This window comes from Zingiber officinale, chromosome 1B (genome assembly GCF_018446385.1).
Source record: "Zingiber officinale cultivar Zhangliang chromosome 1B, Zo_v1.1, whole genome shotgun sequence".
NCBI classification, from domain to species: Eukaryota; Viridiplantae; Streptophyta; class Magnoliopsida; order Zingiberales; family Zingiberaceae; genus Zingiber; species Zingiber officinale.
The window spans coordinates 127,708,628-127,723,591 of NC_055986.1; the positions used below are offsets into that span (position 1 = coordinate 127,708,628).

Sequence of the window (14,964 nt, forward strand, 5' to 3'; positions counted from 1 at the left end):
TATTTATTACTTTTTTTTCTTGGCATGGAAATTTATTACTAAGTGGTTGATCAAATACATAGAATCTCTGCACGATTGCCCTCTCTCTCTCTCTCTCTCACACACTCTCTCTGTTACAACTGCTCCTGCACCTGGATGCTCTTCCAGGTGGTCCGAAGGGAGGCCGGTTTGCTCGCTTGATGCTATCCCTGCTTTCGTCGTCTCGCCTTTGCCGCGTCTCTTTCCCTTTGATGTCTTCCCCGTGCGTCTCCGTTGATGGCGTCCTTTCCACAGGGTTACAAACTCTAGGTTTCCTTGGTACTATACGCGTTGTTCCTTGCTTCGATTTGAAGAAAAAGGAGGCTTCTCTTGATACAATTCGATCTGTCAGAGGTTCTTTGTTTTTCTGGGCGAGATGAGTGATCGTAAGGTAATTCGTGCTGTGATTTTTGCACTTTGGTAGCACAACCTGAGAATTTTGGCTACTTATTACTTTCCTGGATTTGCAGTTTGAGGGATTAAAAATTATTCAATGAATTATCACCATATGCAATGATGTTTTAAAACTGTCTTGGAATTGATATACCCGTAGCGAATTGGCATTCGTTATTTTAAGGGATCGAGATATAGTTGATAGTGTATCTTTTTGTGTCCAAATTGAATTGTTTTGGATAGTGAAAACATATGTTTGTGTGGTTTGGTCAAATAAACAAACAGTTTTGAATGCTAAAAAGCTGAAAGAGAGTTAAGAGAATTACTCATCCACATGTGGGTTGACCAAATCTTGCTTCGAAACAGACAATAAAATCATCGTCTTTGGAGCATAGTTTTGGAGCATAGTTGTGAAGACAGATGTAACAGCTTCCAATCAAGGATTAAAAGTGCCCTAAGGACGCTTGTGATGTTGGAAGTCTCTCCATATAACTGACAAGGGCACTTCTTTGAGCTGTTAGAGCATGAAAAGTTTATCTGAAGACATGTTCACTTTTTGTGATTGGTGGTGGTGGAAGTGTGTTTGTCTTGCAATTGATGCTTAACATTCTCAAAATAGGAATATAAGTTATTAATATTATCCATCATGACATGCAAAGTTTCAAACTGATATTTCATGAATTGTTATTTGCCTTCTGATACCATATATTTACATTGTTGTCTGCCTTTTTTAAGCAGTTCATCATGTTTGGGTCATTCACTGAAGATGAGACTAGATTGTTTCAGAGTCAATATTTCAATCGTACGCACTCTTTGGATAAGGCTGGACAGCCATGTGGGTCATTGGACCTTACCTCAAATTTGTATAAAGGTTCTACTAACGGACCAAAGGTTGATACTTCATCTGAAAAATCAGAAGATCTTAATGTTTCGGATGATATTTCAGATCTAATATACGTTGAAGAAGCTGTCAAAGTAAATGACAGCTTACAGAAGGTTACAGTGGCCCAAACAAAGGGATCAACCATTGATTCTTGCCAGAGTTATAGGTCGATAGAGACAGGGAAGGATGCCTTAGGTGTAACGTCTCTCTGTGTAACTGACAAGGGCAATTCTGGTGTTGACTTGTCAGAGCCAAAGGACCAAGAAGGATGGATTCAAACATCAAATGCTGATACTTTTAGTCCCTTTTCTTTGGCAGTTGAATGCCCTAAGGCGGATGTCCCAAGAACATGGGCTGAGAAAGGGGGAACAGCTGAAAGTATTCGACCAAGAGGTTTAATAAATTTAGGAAATCTGTGTTTCTTAAATGCAACATTGCAGGCACTTTTGGCTTGTTCACCTTTTGTCGGGCTTTTGCAGGATTTGAGGAATAGAAATATTTCTAAGGTTGTGATAATATCAATCCATTTCTACCTTTTCATCTTTTGTTGATGTTCTTTTCTATAATCTTTATTTTGTTTACTTTATTCAACTTCAGATGGACTATACGACATTGTATGCATTTGTTGAATTTATCTCTGAGTTTGACATGCCTGATAACTTAAGTGCAAAGGCTAGTGGAAAGGCATTCCTTGAAAGTGGAAAACCTTTCAGTCCTAATATGTTTGATGTGGTTCTGAAAAGATTTACTCCAGACATGCCAACTGGTATATCAAGCAGACCAAGGTTTGTTAATTAATTGCTATGTTCCATTATTACTATTTTATCTTAAGCTGTCATTTGTCTGGATTGGCACATGTATGTTGGACCCTGAGAGGAATTTGTTTGAAAAATCCATGTGTTCCCTTAATTTGTGGTTTAATGGGACAATTTTTTATTTTTTTTTAAATATTACTGGCCAATTCACTTAACTGATTGGCTTAGCTAACTGAATATGCTAGGAGATAATATATGTCATACCATGTTACTGAACGCTCTCTGAAATCCACCATAGTTTAATTTTTATGCTGTATTATCTAGGGAAAAAAAATCTTCAGCTTGTTTTGTTTTAATGTTTCGCTCTATCTATAAAAGCAGCATATTGCATATTAAAATGATCTGTTCACTTCACAAAATGCTTACATGCATCTCTGACATTTTGTCATACCTAACCAACTTTTCATATCAGCACAATGAGGATTCTGAGTTACAGTCTTGTCTGACTAATTATTCCTAAGCAGCTTTGATAAGTTATTTGCTCTTGCCAAAATCAGATAGTGGTCGCTCAGTAATAGATAAAACACACTCCTCAATTGGGAAATCCATATTTAACCATTCTAGGTGGCCCTAGTTGTTAAACTAACTAAATATATGAAAGTCAAGCTTCAAGTCTAGATTCTAGTCCTCCAGCACTGCATCAGTTGACCAACAATATTGAAATATGTCACACATGTACCTTGATTCAAATATTTGCAAGTATTTTATACTTCAATCTATACTAAAAGTTGAAGCATCCTAGGCAATTTTGCACCGTTCTTTTACAATTTGCCTAAGGAGAACAAACTTCAAATTCCTTTTCCCTGAGTTAACAATCATTCATCACATTTTAGTGATGTTCTCCGAATGAATGTTATGCATGTGGTAGACCATGAATGTATGATCTCTTTGTCACAGATGATGAAAGGTAAACTCATGCTTTAAAATACAAGGGGAAAGGATATTAAACTTAATTTTGCCAAACCTAAATCAAGGCTGCAAGTATCCCATCCTGAAAAAGGAATTGAATGTTCTAAAATATTGCCAACACTAGTGCCCTAAGAAACAGCAACCAAAGCTCCACCTTCAGAGTCATCCTCCCCTAAGAATGAATCCCAAGATACAATTGGGATGTAGCACCAAATGAACTTTATGAGGAAAAATAGAGACTTAACGATGTAGCACCAAAACTACATTTTAGACCCTTTTAAAGGCCCCAATGAACACAAAATAAGAAAAAAAAAATATATTCTGGAAAAAGACATATCTCATACCTAAAAAACTTAATTGAACTTGGAAAATATCTCCTGTTCTCTAACTAGACAATTACTTAATCAAAACACTTCCTTAAATAATTTATTCTCTTAAATAAAGCAATTTACTGAAATAAACTCTTATAAAATCCAAAACTTCTAAAAATTCAATTCCTAATTTGCATCATTCTCCCCCACATCAAGGGCTCTTGGTGAGTGGGCAACATCTTCACTATGGATGTCTTTTTCTAATTTGCATCAGTAACCTATTTTAGAAGTATACACATGAAATATACTCTTGTAAAATATATTCGGAATCTTTTAAATTTTACCAAAATTTTTAATTCTAATTTCATGCTTGATTACTCCACTCATGCTGTTTATATTCATGTTAATTTAGAGCTCATAATTCCTCTTTTATTAATCCTGGTCTTTTGTCTTTCCGTTTGATCCTTTACTTGCGCATGATTAAACCAACACCAACAGTCACTTTACCACTTGCCATTAACTTGTCTAGTTTTCTCCCTAGTGTTGTGATAAAGGATGACTTGAGAAAAATCTACTTAACCAAAATATTTATATGCACATTTGATGTAAGTGTTGCTACGATGTAGCCCTTTTGTAGAGCTTGGATAAAGCTCATCTCAGATAGTCAGGAATTAGAAGATTATTTAGTACTAAAAAATGAGAGTCATTGATTCAATTTTGGAAATCAGCAACCTGAAGAAATCTTTTCTTCTTGAAGTCTGATTGTTTTAGATTGAATATAATTATCAAGTGCCGTTCTTGCTAGCCAAAAAAAAAAAAAAAAATTAATAACAAGAGGTGGACAGAGTAGAGTGAGCCTGGGAAAATGATGGGGTTGGTTTTTCAACTGGATAGGGATCTCAATAGATCCAGGATAGCCTGGAGATGGTAAATCTGCAAACTTGTCCCTCTGCACCCACATTCCTAGTGTTGTGATAAAGGATGACCTCGTGTTGGCCTTGGGACGGATTGGCGGGGGCGCTGGGGGCGAACGTATTCGCCTTTTGCCACCGTGATAAAGGATGACTGAGAAAAATCTACTTAACCAAAATATTTATATGAACATTTGATGTAAGTGTTACTACGATGTAGCCTTTTGTAGAGCTTGGATAAAGCTCATCACAGATAGTCAGGAATCAGAAGATTTGTTCTTGTATGATTTTTCTAGTAAATTTAACAAGATGTTCAAGAATGAACTATATTTTTGGTGATTTGACTTTGAATTATGCATTCTACAGGCAAGAAGATGCCCAAGAGTTCTTAAATTTTATCATGGATCAAATGCATGATGAACTGTTGAAACTTAATGGTAACTTCTCCAACAGAAATGATGGTGAAAATGCTCTCATTTCTTCTACTGAAGATGAAGGGTGGGAAACTGTTGGACCAAAGAATAAGTCTGCTATCACCAGAACTCAGAGCTTTATGCCATCACAGCTAAGTGCAATATTTGGAGGCCAATACAAAAGTGTGGTGAAGGCAAGAGGTGAGATATGCATTCAGTCTCTTTCTTGTATGCATATAATACAGAACCCATGCTTGTCCATATTCCAGACCTTTTGTTCCTATAGAAGTTCTTGTAGTGGTATATTTATGTGTAGATTCTTGGAAGCACCACATAACAAAAGTTCAACCTTGTTCATTTCTCTTTTTTGTTTGCTTTATAAAGCAGAGAGGCTTGATATTCATATTTATCAGAATACTCTTTAAAGGTTGTTGTCCAACTCTTGAGCAATATATTTATTTAGTGATCTTCCTTAGCTATTCACTCAGTTGCCATTTATCTCCTATGATTCATGCATCCTAAACAACTGGAGTGAAGTATTGAAATTAGTTATTTCTACTCTGTTTTCATTGTTTTCCCTCTATTGCTTTTTGTTATACAATTGTTTGTTGAAGTTATTTGTAGTCATAAATTGGACAAGTGACAGGTTATGTTTATGGTTGGCATGATTTGTTAACTGACAGAATTTGATAGTTCACTGAAGTTCATTTAAAAAAAAATCATCCTTTTACTGATAGATATCTATTAATTTGCTTGTTAACTGTGATGGGTTTGTACCCCTTTAATCACATATAACATGGTTGTCAGTAAGAATTATAGGATTTGTGATTCCTATCGTAAGAAACATTGCAATTCCATGCAAAACAATATGGCTTTTACATATGAATTGAGGATGAAAAAAAATTATGACAATTCAATTCAATTTAATATGATTTGATACAAAGAAAAAAATTGTACACAATGTTGACGATAACCAAGGTAGACTCCACAATAACAATACGGGCAAAATCAATGGATGATGGTGACTCAAAAGTCAAGCCATACCAAAGTCTTCATCCATTGGATGATAATATTTTTCTCTCTCAAAATATTGAACGATGAAATTTCTTCTTATTCATTGAGATCAAATAAATTATAATTTTTTTGCATTGTTTTCAAATACAAGATACATGCATGTATATTGTATATTTTGTGATGAATCATCAACTTCCATCTAAGCTATTACACTATTAAGTAGAGTATCCTTTATTTTAAATAGAATTCCTTTTAACATTCTCTCTCTCTCTCTCTCTCTATATATATATATAGGGAATTGTGACCCTACACATCCATATGTGAGCACCCCTTGAGCACCTAGTGTTAATTTTTTTTTAGGGTTTAGGGCATAGTATTTAGGCTAAAGGAAGTGAAAATAAAAAATAAAAATTAACACTAGGTCCCCCCCCTCTCTCTCTCTCTCTACACACACACACACACACACACACACACACAATTCTCCATGGTCCATGATTCGAACAACTTTCGAAACAATTCATAATAAGAACCTAACTTTGACAGCCTTGCTTATTAATGTTTAACACTAATTTGCATATTCTGAAATATGATCTCAAAAAAAATTTTCTCAATGCTATTTGCTTTTATAGTTTAGTGTCTTCTGTCCTATTGGAGTGCTGCTATCTCCATCTTCTTTAATAACTTTGGGGCTTAACATGAGTGTATTCTCCACTGTCCCTTTTGAAATATAATTGAATATCTTATAAGTTCAATATATTTCTTTTCATTTAGTATCAATTTTAGTATCATCCAGATCATGGATTAACTATTTGTGGTTCAGGAAAGAAGGCTTCAGCTACAGTTCAGCCTTTCCTATTGCTCCACCTTGACATATTTTCCGAGTCAGTGAATACTATTGAAGATGCTCTACATCTGTTTGCTGCTTCTGAAAGTCTTGAAGGATATAGAATATCAGATGGCTCAGTATTACTTTAGCTTTTAGCTTTCTGCCTAGTTATTCTCAATTTTTTTTACTAATCACCCGAGTTACATAGTTGAGTGCGATTAGCTTTTACAATGCTCCCCTAGGTTTGTGATTTACTGAAATATGTGATGGATTATCCTGAATTGGCTTCTTCTCTTGGTTATGTACTTATGTGGAACAGATGGAGTACACTTATGTTCAACCAAGTCCAAATGTGATATGTTCATGTGCTCTCATTTTAGGGTGCTCTATTAAATATTGGTGAAAACCTGCGACAATTTATGTTTTGAGTTGGTTATAGCTTAATGTTACCACAAAAACAATTGTAGTCCCACCTAGGTCCTTTCTCCGAATAGGTATTACTCTGCTTCAATGCGTTTAGTAACACAAATTCAGCATTGAGAATTATTCCTGTGGCATAAAATTATTTGAAAATATATTTAAGAAATAATGAATATTAGAGGCGTCTACTGAAACATTCCAGGTTTGTCACTTTTTAGTGTAATTACAATTATCAGAAAGAATAGTAAAAAACATTAAACAGAAAAAAAGTAAACAATTTTTTTTTTTTGGTTTTAAGTTCTCAGTTTCTTTATACAATATAGTCTACTACCACCATTCATGAAAATGGACTGTATTCAAATGATCAAATTAAGTTTTAGTTTATTAACTCAAAAAAGGTATATATATCTTTTTGCACTAAAATCCATCCTATATCTTACAAGAGCTCAACTTTGATTAATTATCTTTTATGTTGTTATCTATGGTTTGCTCACTTGAATGCTTGTCACATGAAAAAATTGTATAAAGAGACTCCAGCAAAGGAAGTGTCTGTGTAAGTTAGACTTTTAGAGTAAATCCTGGATCTTCATAATCTAATATTCAAAGGGTTGAGGATTTATATTGACCTCTTCCTCTGTTATTTTAACACTCCTGGTCCATTCATGGTTAATATTCCCCCCATTTTTTCCCTCTTCTACTCCACCTCTGGTGTTTGAGAGTTGCCAAATGGCATATTATTCTGTCATATGATTCTACCAAATAGTTGGTTAAAGTCAAATCAGTGATAGGTTGTCTCAAGTTAAATATGTTTATCCAAACGGGAAGTTTTTGAGCTGATAAGCCATTCAATGTGGTACTGCCACATTAACAGCCCCCTCACAACTGCCCCACGCCATTGAGAGGGAGTTCAACAGGAACCAAATTGGCAAGTGCATGGGCGGGGGCCCACAGAGGTAATGAAATCCTATGCCGAGTTTCAGCCCCCCAGCCACTATAGTCAGTATCCCATGCACTTGCCAACTAAACCAGCCCTAGGGGATAAACCATTCAAGATAAACCATTTGGCTGTTGTTAATGATGACCATATGGGGTTGCAAGTGTTTTCCCCATTTCATTTTGGAAAATTCACCTTCATACTGATTGATTGTCTGCCTGAACAATGATCATCCAGAAGTGTAAAAAAAATGGATTACCAAGTTGAGTATGACTTGAACCTACTTAGTGAAACCAGATTACTATTTATCTTGCACACCATGCAGCTTTCCTCGTCACTGTACATGTTGTGGTAGATAGTTGTTCAATGCATGGGCACTTGTTCTTGTAGAGTGCAACTCAGTGTCATGATTTGAACCTATACAGTGAAACCAGGTAAATATTTAAAGTGACAAACCATGCAGCTTTCCTGGTCAGTGTACATGTTCTGGCAGATTGTTGCATGAAGTTATGTTGGTAGATTGTGAATGCATGTCATGATCTCAACCTATATAGTGAAACCAGAATTACTAACTAAACTAACAAACCATGCAGCTTTTCTAATCGTGTACATGTCCTGGCAGACTGCCGTTTGATGTCATGAACCATAGTCCTAGTAGATTCTGACTCCATGTCATGCATATTGTTCAGTGAGAATACATGCCATTGGCCACAACACTAGGAAGTAGGAATCAATTAGATACATTTCGAACAAATTTGTTCTTATTTTAGATTCTTTTGGTATTCTTAGAATCTGCAACCTTCTCATTTTTAATTATTTCAGCTTTGTTTATCGTTTGGAAAAGTAACATCTTTCTTTCGTGGTGAAAGGTGGAAAAGATATTTGGAACTCATGTTGATAATGATGAGTGCTTTTGCCATAAGCGTAATATAACTTTTTGTTTATGATAGGATATGCTATATTATAATTACTCCTTTTGAATTATTAACCCATTGGCACACCTCCAAACTCATGATCATGTCATTCCATGCTAGTATGATCTCAAGGTTTACTATCGTATACTGACAGAATGCAACAAGCGAATGCTAACGGAGGTTTATTTCAACTTCATGTACCAGCCAGGAACTGTTTATTTCTCTTAGGTGTCTCTTCATGTCAGACCAAATAGAAAGAACAAAATAGGGTTCAGATTTTCATGCTTTCCAATTTTTTGCTATTATCTGGTTTTTACTTTTGGGAGACCACCTCATTCGCAGGCTGGTTCAGTTAGTGCCAGCAAGTCAGTGAAGATACAACAACTGCCCAAGATAATGATATTGCATCTCATGCGGTTTAGCTATGGAAGCAGAGGAAGCACAAAGCTGCATAAGCCTGTTCGTTTTCCACTTGATCTGATTCTTGGGCGTGAGCTCCTAGCATCACCAACTTCAGAGGTAAGTTTGTTTTTTACTAGATTCTTCATCCCTGTAGAGTATCCATTTCAAACCTTCTATGTTTATGTTCAAGTGTTCAAATTGATTCTTGCTACACTTCTAAGAGGAATCTGGCATGCTGGATATAATCTTGTCAAAGCTTGAATTTACCCTCTTGTTACCGGAGATTTGTCTAAGTTGATTTTAGTTCCTTTCAGAGCCGAAGATATGAACTTGTGGCGACTATCACACACCACGGTCAAGGGCCTTCACATGGTCACTATACCACTGATGCAAAGACTTCTACCAGCCATTGGCTTCGTTATGATGATTCATCAGTGATGGCTATCACCGCAAACAAAGTCTTGGACGACCATTCTTATATTTTGTTTTATAAACAAACTTAGCTTATGTAATGGTTTATCTCCTTTTGATCATGTTTATCATGAACATTTTCCTGAGCTAATTTTGCATGGGTACTCTCCATACTTAGTTGAGGTGAATTGCTATTCCGAACTGAATATTATGCATTGCCAAAGTTGTAATATTTAGTTTCTTCAATTAATACTCTTTTTTGACTTATGTTTTACTTTGGATATTTAAAGATTGAGTTGGACTACATTCATAAATCATAATTTTGATATTTTCATTTAGGATTGAGTGTCGGTATATTCCATGTTCCAGTGGGGTATAGTTGAACAAAATACCTTATTCATCGATTCTACATTTCCTTTTTATTCATTGATAACATTGAAATTGTGAGTTACTTTTGTGATGACCCTAAACACTTTTAAACTAGACATTTGAGACCGTTAGTAAATTTAAAATATTATTTACAATCTCAAATGTCCAATTAAAAAAATAACAAATTGGCTGCTACGAACACTTAATTGTGACTGCTGATTAGCCCTCACTGGATTGAGGAAGAGGAATGCCTCCTGTTGTTTTAACTTTGCGCTTCTGATCCTTGCCCAACCTCAACAAGAACATTGGACTCTGCTCACATCCAACGGAATGAGTTAAAAGTTTTGCCGACACGAAAGACAACTAAGAAAGGACACAAATTGCCACTCAAGTCATCTAATTTGTGGTAGAATCGTCGCCGACATAGAAAGCCGACTGTGATCCTCGCTCTACTTTGGTTAGAGATGGCAGATTTGATGTGCGATGTAATTTGGTGGCTACCTGGGAAATGAAAAACTGAGTCAAGATGTCAATGGAGAAGGCCGAAGATGTTACCGAGTTTGTGGAATCAAAAGTCGGACGGGGGCTCGTGATGTTTTAAGAAATGTTTTGAATCAGCTAGGACCATTTGGCAGTGCCTATCAGTATCACACCTTCTATGACGAAACTAATTAAAGCTTCTCCCTCATCAGGATTTTGAATAGCTCCTGCTGTGTGCGATTTTCGTAGTGGCATGTTTCGTGATGAACCTGGCCCAGGGAAGACCGGGACTGCATCGTCTCTTACCCTTAGAAACTCATGGAACAGTCCCTGATGCGTAATATGGACCAAAGAGGTGGTCGTCATGAACTCCGTGCCGATGGTTTGATTTAACTAATCAAGCTCCAGCACACTGTCAGTCCAGAAAGGTAAATCAAGATAATTCGAACCTTTTGGACAAATTTATCATCCATTTACCGTCCCCGGCTGGGGCTCCGTTGTAATCCTACAGTGATCCTAGGAGTGGTAGTTGAGTTGCTGCCAAGGAGTCTTGGGACTATAAAAGAAGAATATCATGTCTGTCTGGACTTTATACGAAAAGGAACTGCACTGGGGAAAAGAGTAAAACGTCTCATTTTTCACTAGTGTGCTAAAAGAGCATTTGGCATTGATCAATTCTGAAGCAACTCATAGTGGCGCTGGGTAAAATTTTGAAATCATTAGTCATATCAGGTGTGGTGATACAACTTTTCAGACGTGCATATCACAGTTTGCCTTATTTATATAGTTTAAAGGCCATAACCCTCCTTTTGATTAAAAAAGAAGTAAGAAATTCCACGATCTACTTCTCTGATTTATGAACTTTCAGCAGAAGTATGTGCGTGTGCTAGTTCTCAGCATAGCAGTGTTTGGTAATTTCTGAAAGTGAATATTGCCATGAATTTTTTGCTCCTAATGACACTCATACTTTCAAATGCCGGGTTGGAAGTGGCCATCTATGTGCCTCCTTTTGAGCTTGTCCGACATTTTTAACAATCTACTGGATATAGAGAGAAGAAGAATCATTACTAGATGGGTTGGCTCACAGCACGCTTGCTTCCTCTTTTTTGTTGATTTCGAGCATTCGCGATGATCTAATATTGGATTAGCTGATTTCGCTATAAGTTTATCTGAATGGTTATATATATGCATCTAGGAGTATGTCATTGTCTTACAGTGTTTATGTACAAGAGAAACTATCATTCTTTATATTGCCGGTAAGTGCAACCGAAGGTCAATAAAGTGGTAGGTTAATCTTCATGGCTGAATGCTCGCTTGGTCCCAACTTAACGACAACAAAAAAGAAAATACAAAGCTAAGAAATATGATTGAATGGCAAAGTATCATTCCTCGGTATATAAACCCGTTTGTTAACTCCATAGAGAAGGACAATAATACAAGAAAGAGATGATCCACCTTGCAATTTGTTTTTTTTTTCTTTTCTTTTCTAGCACAAGAAAGTGATGCTACTACTCACTCCATTGACTCGAAGATATCGTTTGTCCTTCAGATCCCCAGTTACATGCTTAATACCCCACAGCAGAAATCTGGACCAGCCAAGGCTTGTTTGATAGTCGCAAGAACATGCAAGGATAGTGATAACATCACTCGACCAGAAAAAAGTGTTCCTGAGGAATTAATGTAGCTTTATAGACTAATTAATCCAACCAAATTAAACCTCACGAGTCATGAGGAGTATTAAATCTTTAATTACTCACTCTCATAGTCTAATGGAGATAGACGTCGTGGTGGTGGTGGTGGTGGTGGTGGTGGTGGTGGTGCTTATGATTTATTCTGCCATTTCATAAGGAAAAAAATATAATTGTTCTGATTAGTCCACCCAGCGAGAGGGATAAAGAAAGAGATTGGAAAAGATCCATGGAGACAGCATAAGAGGAGACGAGGAGGCAAATCTAGAGGGGATCACATGAAATTGCCTTGTGGGGTCGGGGAGGATACAGCAAAGGCCACAAGAGCTCTGAAAATACAGGCCAAGGATGACGTCACCGAATCTTGTGAGAGGATTGGATGGTCCACCACCAGTCCCTGCCTTTCCTCCTTTGTGCACATCTTGAAGCAGTTGAGCGGAGGGGATGAGCTCATGGTGGTGTGGCTGAGTTGGTCCGGAGGGACAAGCGAGAGGAGATGGCTTATAAATAAAACAAGAGATCAAAAGGAAGTCATGAAGGGTCTTGCTTGGTATCCAATTCAAAGATTGAGTGAAGATTTGGAGGCGAAATCTGATGGATCGTTCAGAATCTGGTTTCATTGCTGGATGTTGACAAAGAAAACAAGGTGAGGTGGAGAAGGAGAACCTTCATCGACTCTTCCTCTCGTCTCCTCTGTCATTTGAGTCATCTCCTCACCATCACTTGATAAAAGAAGGCAGTGCTGGTGGTGCTGCTGCTGCTGAAAGAAAGAAAGAAAAGAAAAAAAAAAAAAGTATGGGTGTTGATAGAGAGGCAGAGTTTCATGTGTTGGCTGTCGATGACAGTCTCATTGACAGGAAGCTCATTGAGAGGCTCCTCAGGACCTCATCTTACCAAGGTATTCTCATCGATAAGAGGGAATTGTCACTCTTTGGTTTATTATTTCCTTTTTCCTTTCTCTTTAAGTAATAGTTTCTTTGATGCTTCAGTTACCACAGTGGATTCCGGGAGCAAAGCTCTTGAATTGTTGGGATTGGGAGAGGAACCAGGTCTCTCATCGCCTGCCTCACCAGATAAGAATGTAATCAACTGCACTGAATTATTTTGCAACATGGATTCCTGTATGCCCAAAGATACGAGTTTCTGAACGCAACATTATTTGATGGCAATTTTGATTCATAGGAGATCGAGGTGAACTTGATCATAACAGACTACTGCATGCCTGGAATGACAGGGTATGATCTTCTCAAGAGAATCAAGGTACTTCTTCAGGTTTCCTCATATCCACTCTAATCTGTTTCAGTATTTTTTTATACGTGCCGGTTTACTTGTGTTAGGGTTCTTCATCTTTGAAGGGCATTCCAGTGGTGATCATGTCCTCCGAGAACGTGCCTTCCAGGATCAACAGGTGAGGGAGATTAATATGAAACATTGACAACAAAAAATAGTTAGTAAAGTGGATTCCTTTTTCATTATGTTCTTGCACCAGATTTGGTTTTGACATCTTTATAAAGATTGTGAGGGAACTTTAACAAAAGGTAAAGCAGGATAAAGAATAACTCGTAGTTCTTGATCTTCTTTAAGCTTAAGTGGGAGGTAATAAGATGATCTAGGAATTGCTTTTCTTAGAAATGAAAATGGAGTGCTCTAAAGAAACGAATCGTAATCAACTTGTCTCCTCTCGGGGATATATAGAATCCTCAAATTGGTGGATTGTTTATTTGAGGTCTATCAAGTGGTCCTTCATTCTCTCATACTTATAAATGTGGCCATACCTTGTTAGGAATCAGGAATAAAGTGAATTCCTGTGAAGTATTCAAACGTCGTGAAAAACCTCTGCCTAGTTTTTGTTAGATTTGCTCAATATTCTCCTTCAGATTTGCTCAATATTCCTGTGATGGCAGATGCTTGGAAGGAGGAGCAGAAGAGTTCTTTCTCAAGCCCATACAGCTCTCGGACATGACAAGGCTCAGACCTTATATGCAAAAAGGAAAAGTAAAAGAGCAGCAACAATCACAACAACAACAACAACAATTGCAGGAAAAAAACATTACCAGTGGCAGCAGCAATAGCAATAGTAATAAAAGAAAAGCCATGGAGGATGGTGGAATTTTTCCTGAGAAAACAAGGCCAAGATTGTCCAGTAGTAGCTTGGCATCTGTATGAGACGAAGAGAGACAGCTGCTGATAATCAGACAGAGAGGTTGCTTTCAGATTTTGTTGTGCCCAGAGCTGCCCAGCATTAAACAAAGATGTAAACGATAGAGGTTTCAGTCTGGACTCTGGACAGACTGAATTGCTGATGTTCGAGTTTTCCTTACAAAATTATGAGTATTTATTTGCTTGTTGCAATTCTCATTCAAGATACTGATAATGTGGAAAAAGGGAAATGAAATCGCCGAATTTTATTTATCAGGAAGAAAATAGTATTTGATTCAGAGGTGAAAGTTGGAAAAAAAAAGATTCAACCTTACTAAAATTTAACATCCCTGTTGGGCACTATCAGTGAAAGCAGATCATGCAATCTAGCAACTTCATTCAAAAAAGAATTTAACTACATGCCATGCATCATTGATTTTTATTGCGTATGATGAAATGTGTCAGAATCTATGGATTACTAGTTAGATGGAATCATGGCTTTCAGTTGGTTCAGTGTACCCCTGGAATAAAATTTTATTGGAAATTGGAAAGGCTATGCAAAGAGTTGTCGTTGGCCAAAGCCACAAAATAAAACACGTCTCATCTAAAATTCTTCAATTCCTACAAGAAACAAGGGATATATGAGCATAAAAATGTATTAATTCAATGTTTAGTACCTAATTTCTTTTGTGAACAGATAGATAGATAAATAAA

At 36.9% G+C, this 14,964-nt stretch overlaps 2 protein-coding genes across 5 annotated transcripts; both read left to right on the forward strand.

The window, feature by feature from the left end:
- The first annotated feature begins 56 nt into the window (after positions 1–56).
- LOC121978330 (ubiquitin carboxyl-terminal hydrolase 24-like) lies at positions 57–9,841 on the forward strand. 3 transcript variants are annotated; one of them, XM_042530698.1, is made up of 8 exons: positions 57–409; positions 1,150–1,282; positions 1,358–1,800; positions 1,892–2,079; positions 4,607–4,854; positions 6,488–6,630; positions 9,104–9,280; positions 9,478–9,841. In XM_042530698.1, the coding sequence occupies exons 1-8, from the start codon at positions 395–397 to the stop codon at positions 9,664–9,666; spliced, it is 1,536 nt and encodes a 511-aa protein (XP_042386632.1). In that variant the 5' UTR covers positions 57–394; the 3' UTR covers positions 9,667–9,841. The 3 variants fall into 3 exon arrangements, with proteins under 3 accessions (XP_042386632.1, XP_042386626.1, XP_042386639.1); XM_042530692.1 differs by having other exon boundaries at positions 1,150–1,800; XM_042530705.1 differs by having other exon boundaries at positions 1,150–1,800; positions 9,468–9,630.
- Positions 9,842–12,537: 2,696 nt separating this feature from the next.
- LOC121978353 (two-component response regulator ORR9-like) lies at positions 12,538–14,526 on the forward strand. Of its 2 annotated transcripts, none has more exons than XM_042530718.1 (5): positions 12,538–13,009; positions 13,101–13,192; positions 13,294–13,371; positions 13,467–13,519; positions 14,016–14,526. In XM_042530718.1, the coding sequence occupies exons 1-5, from the start codon at positions 12,907–12,909 to the stop codon at positions 14,275–14,277; spliced, it is 588 nt and encodes a 195-aa protein (XP_042386652.1). In that variant the 5' UTR covers positions 12,538–12,906; the 3' UTR covers positions 14,278–14,526. The 2 variants fall into 2 exon arrangements, with proteins under 2 accessions (XP_042386652.1, XP_042386646.1); XM_042530712.1 differs by having other exon boundaries at positions 12,545–13,009; positions 13,449–13,519.
- The last annotated feature ends 438 nt before the right edge of the window (positions 14,527–14,964 follow it).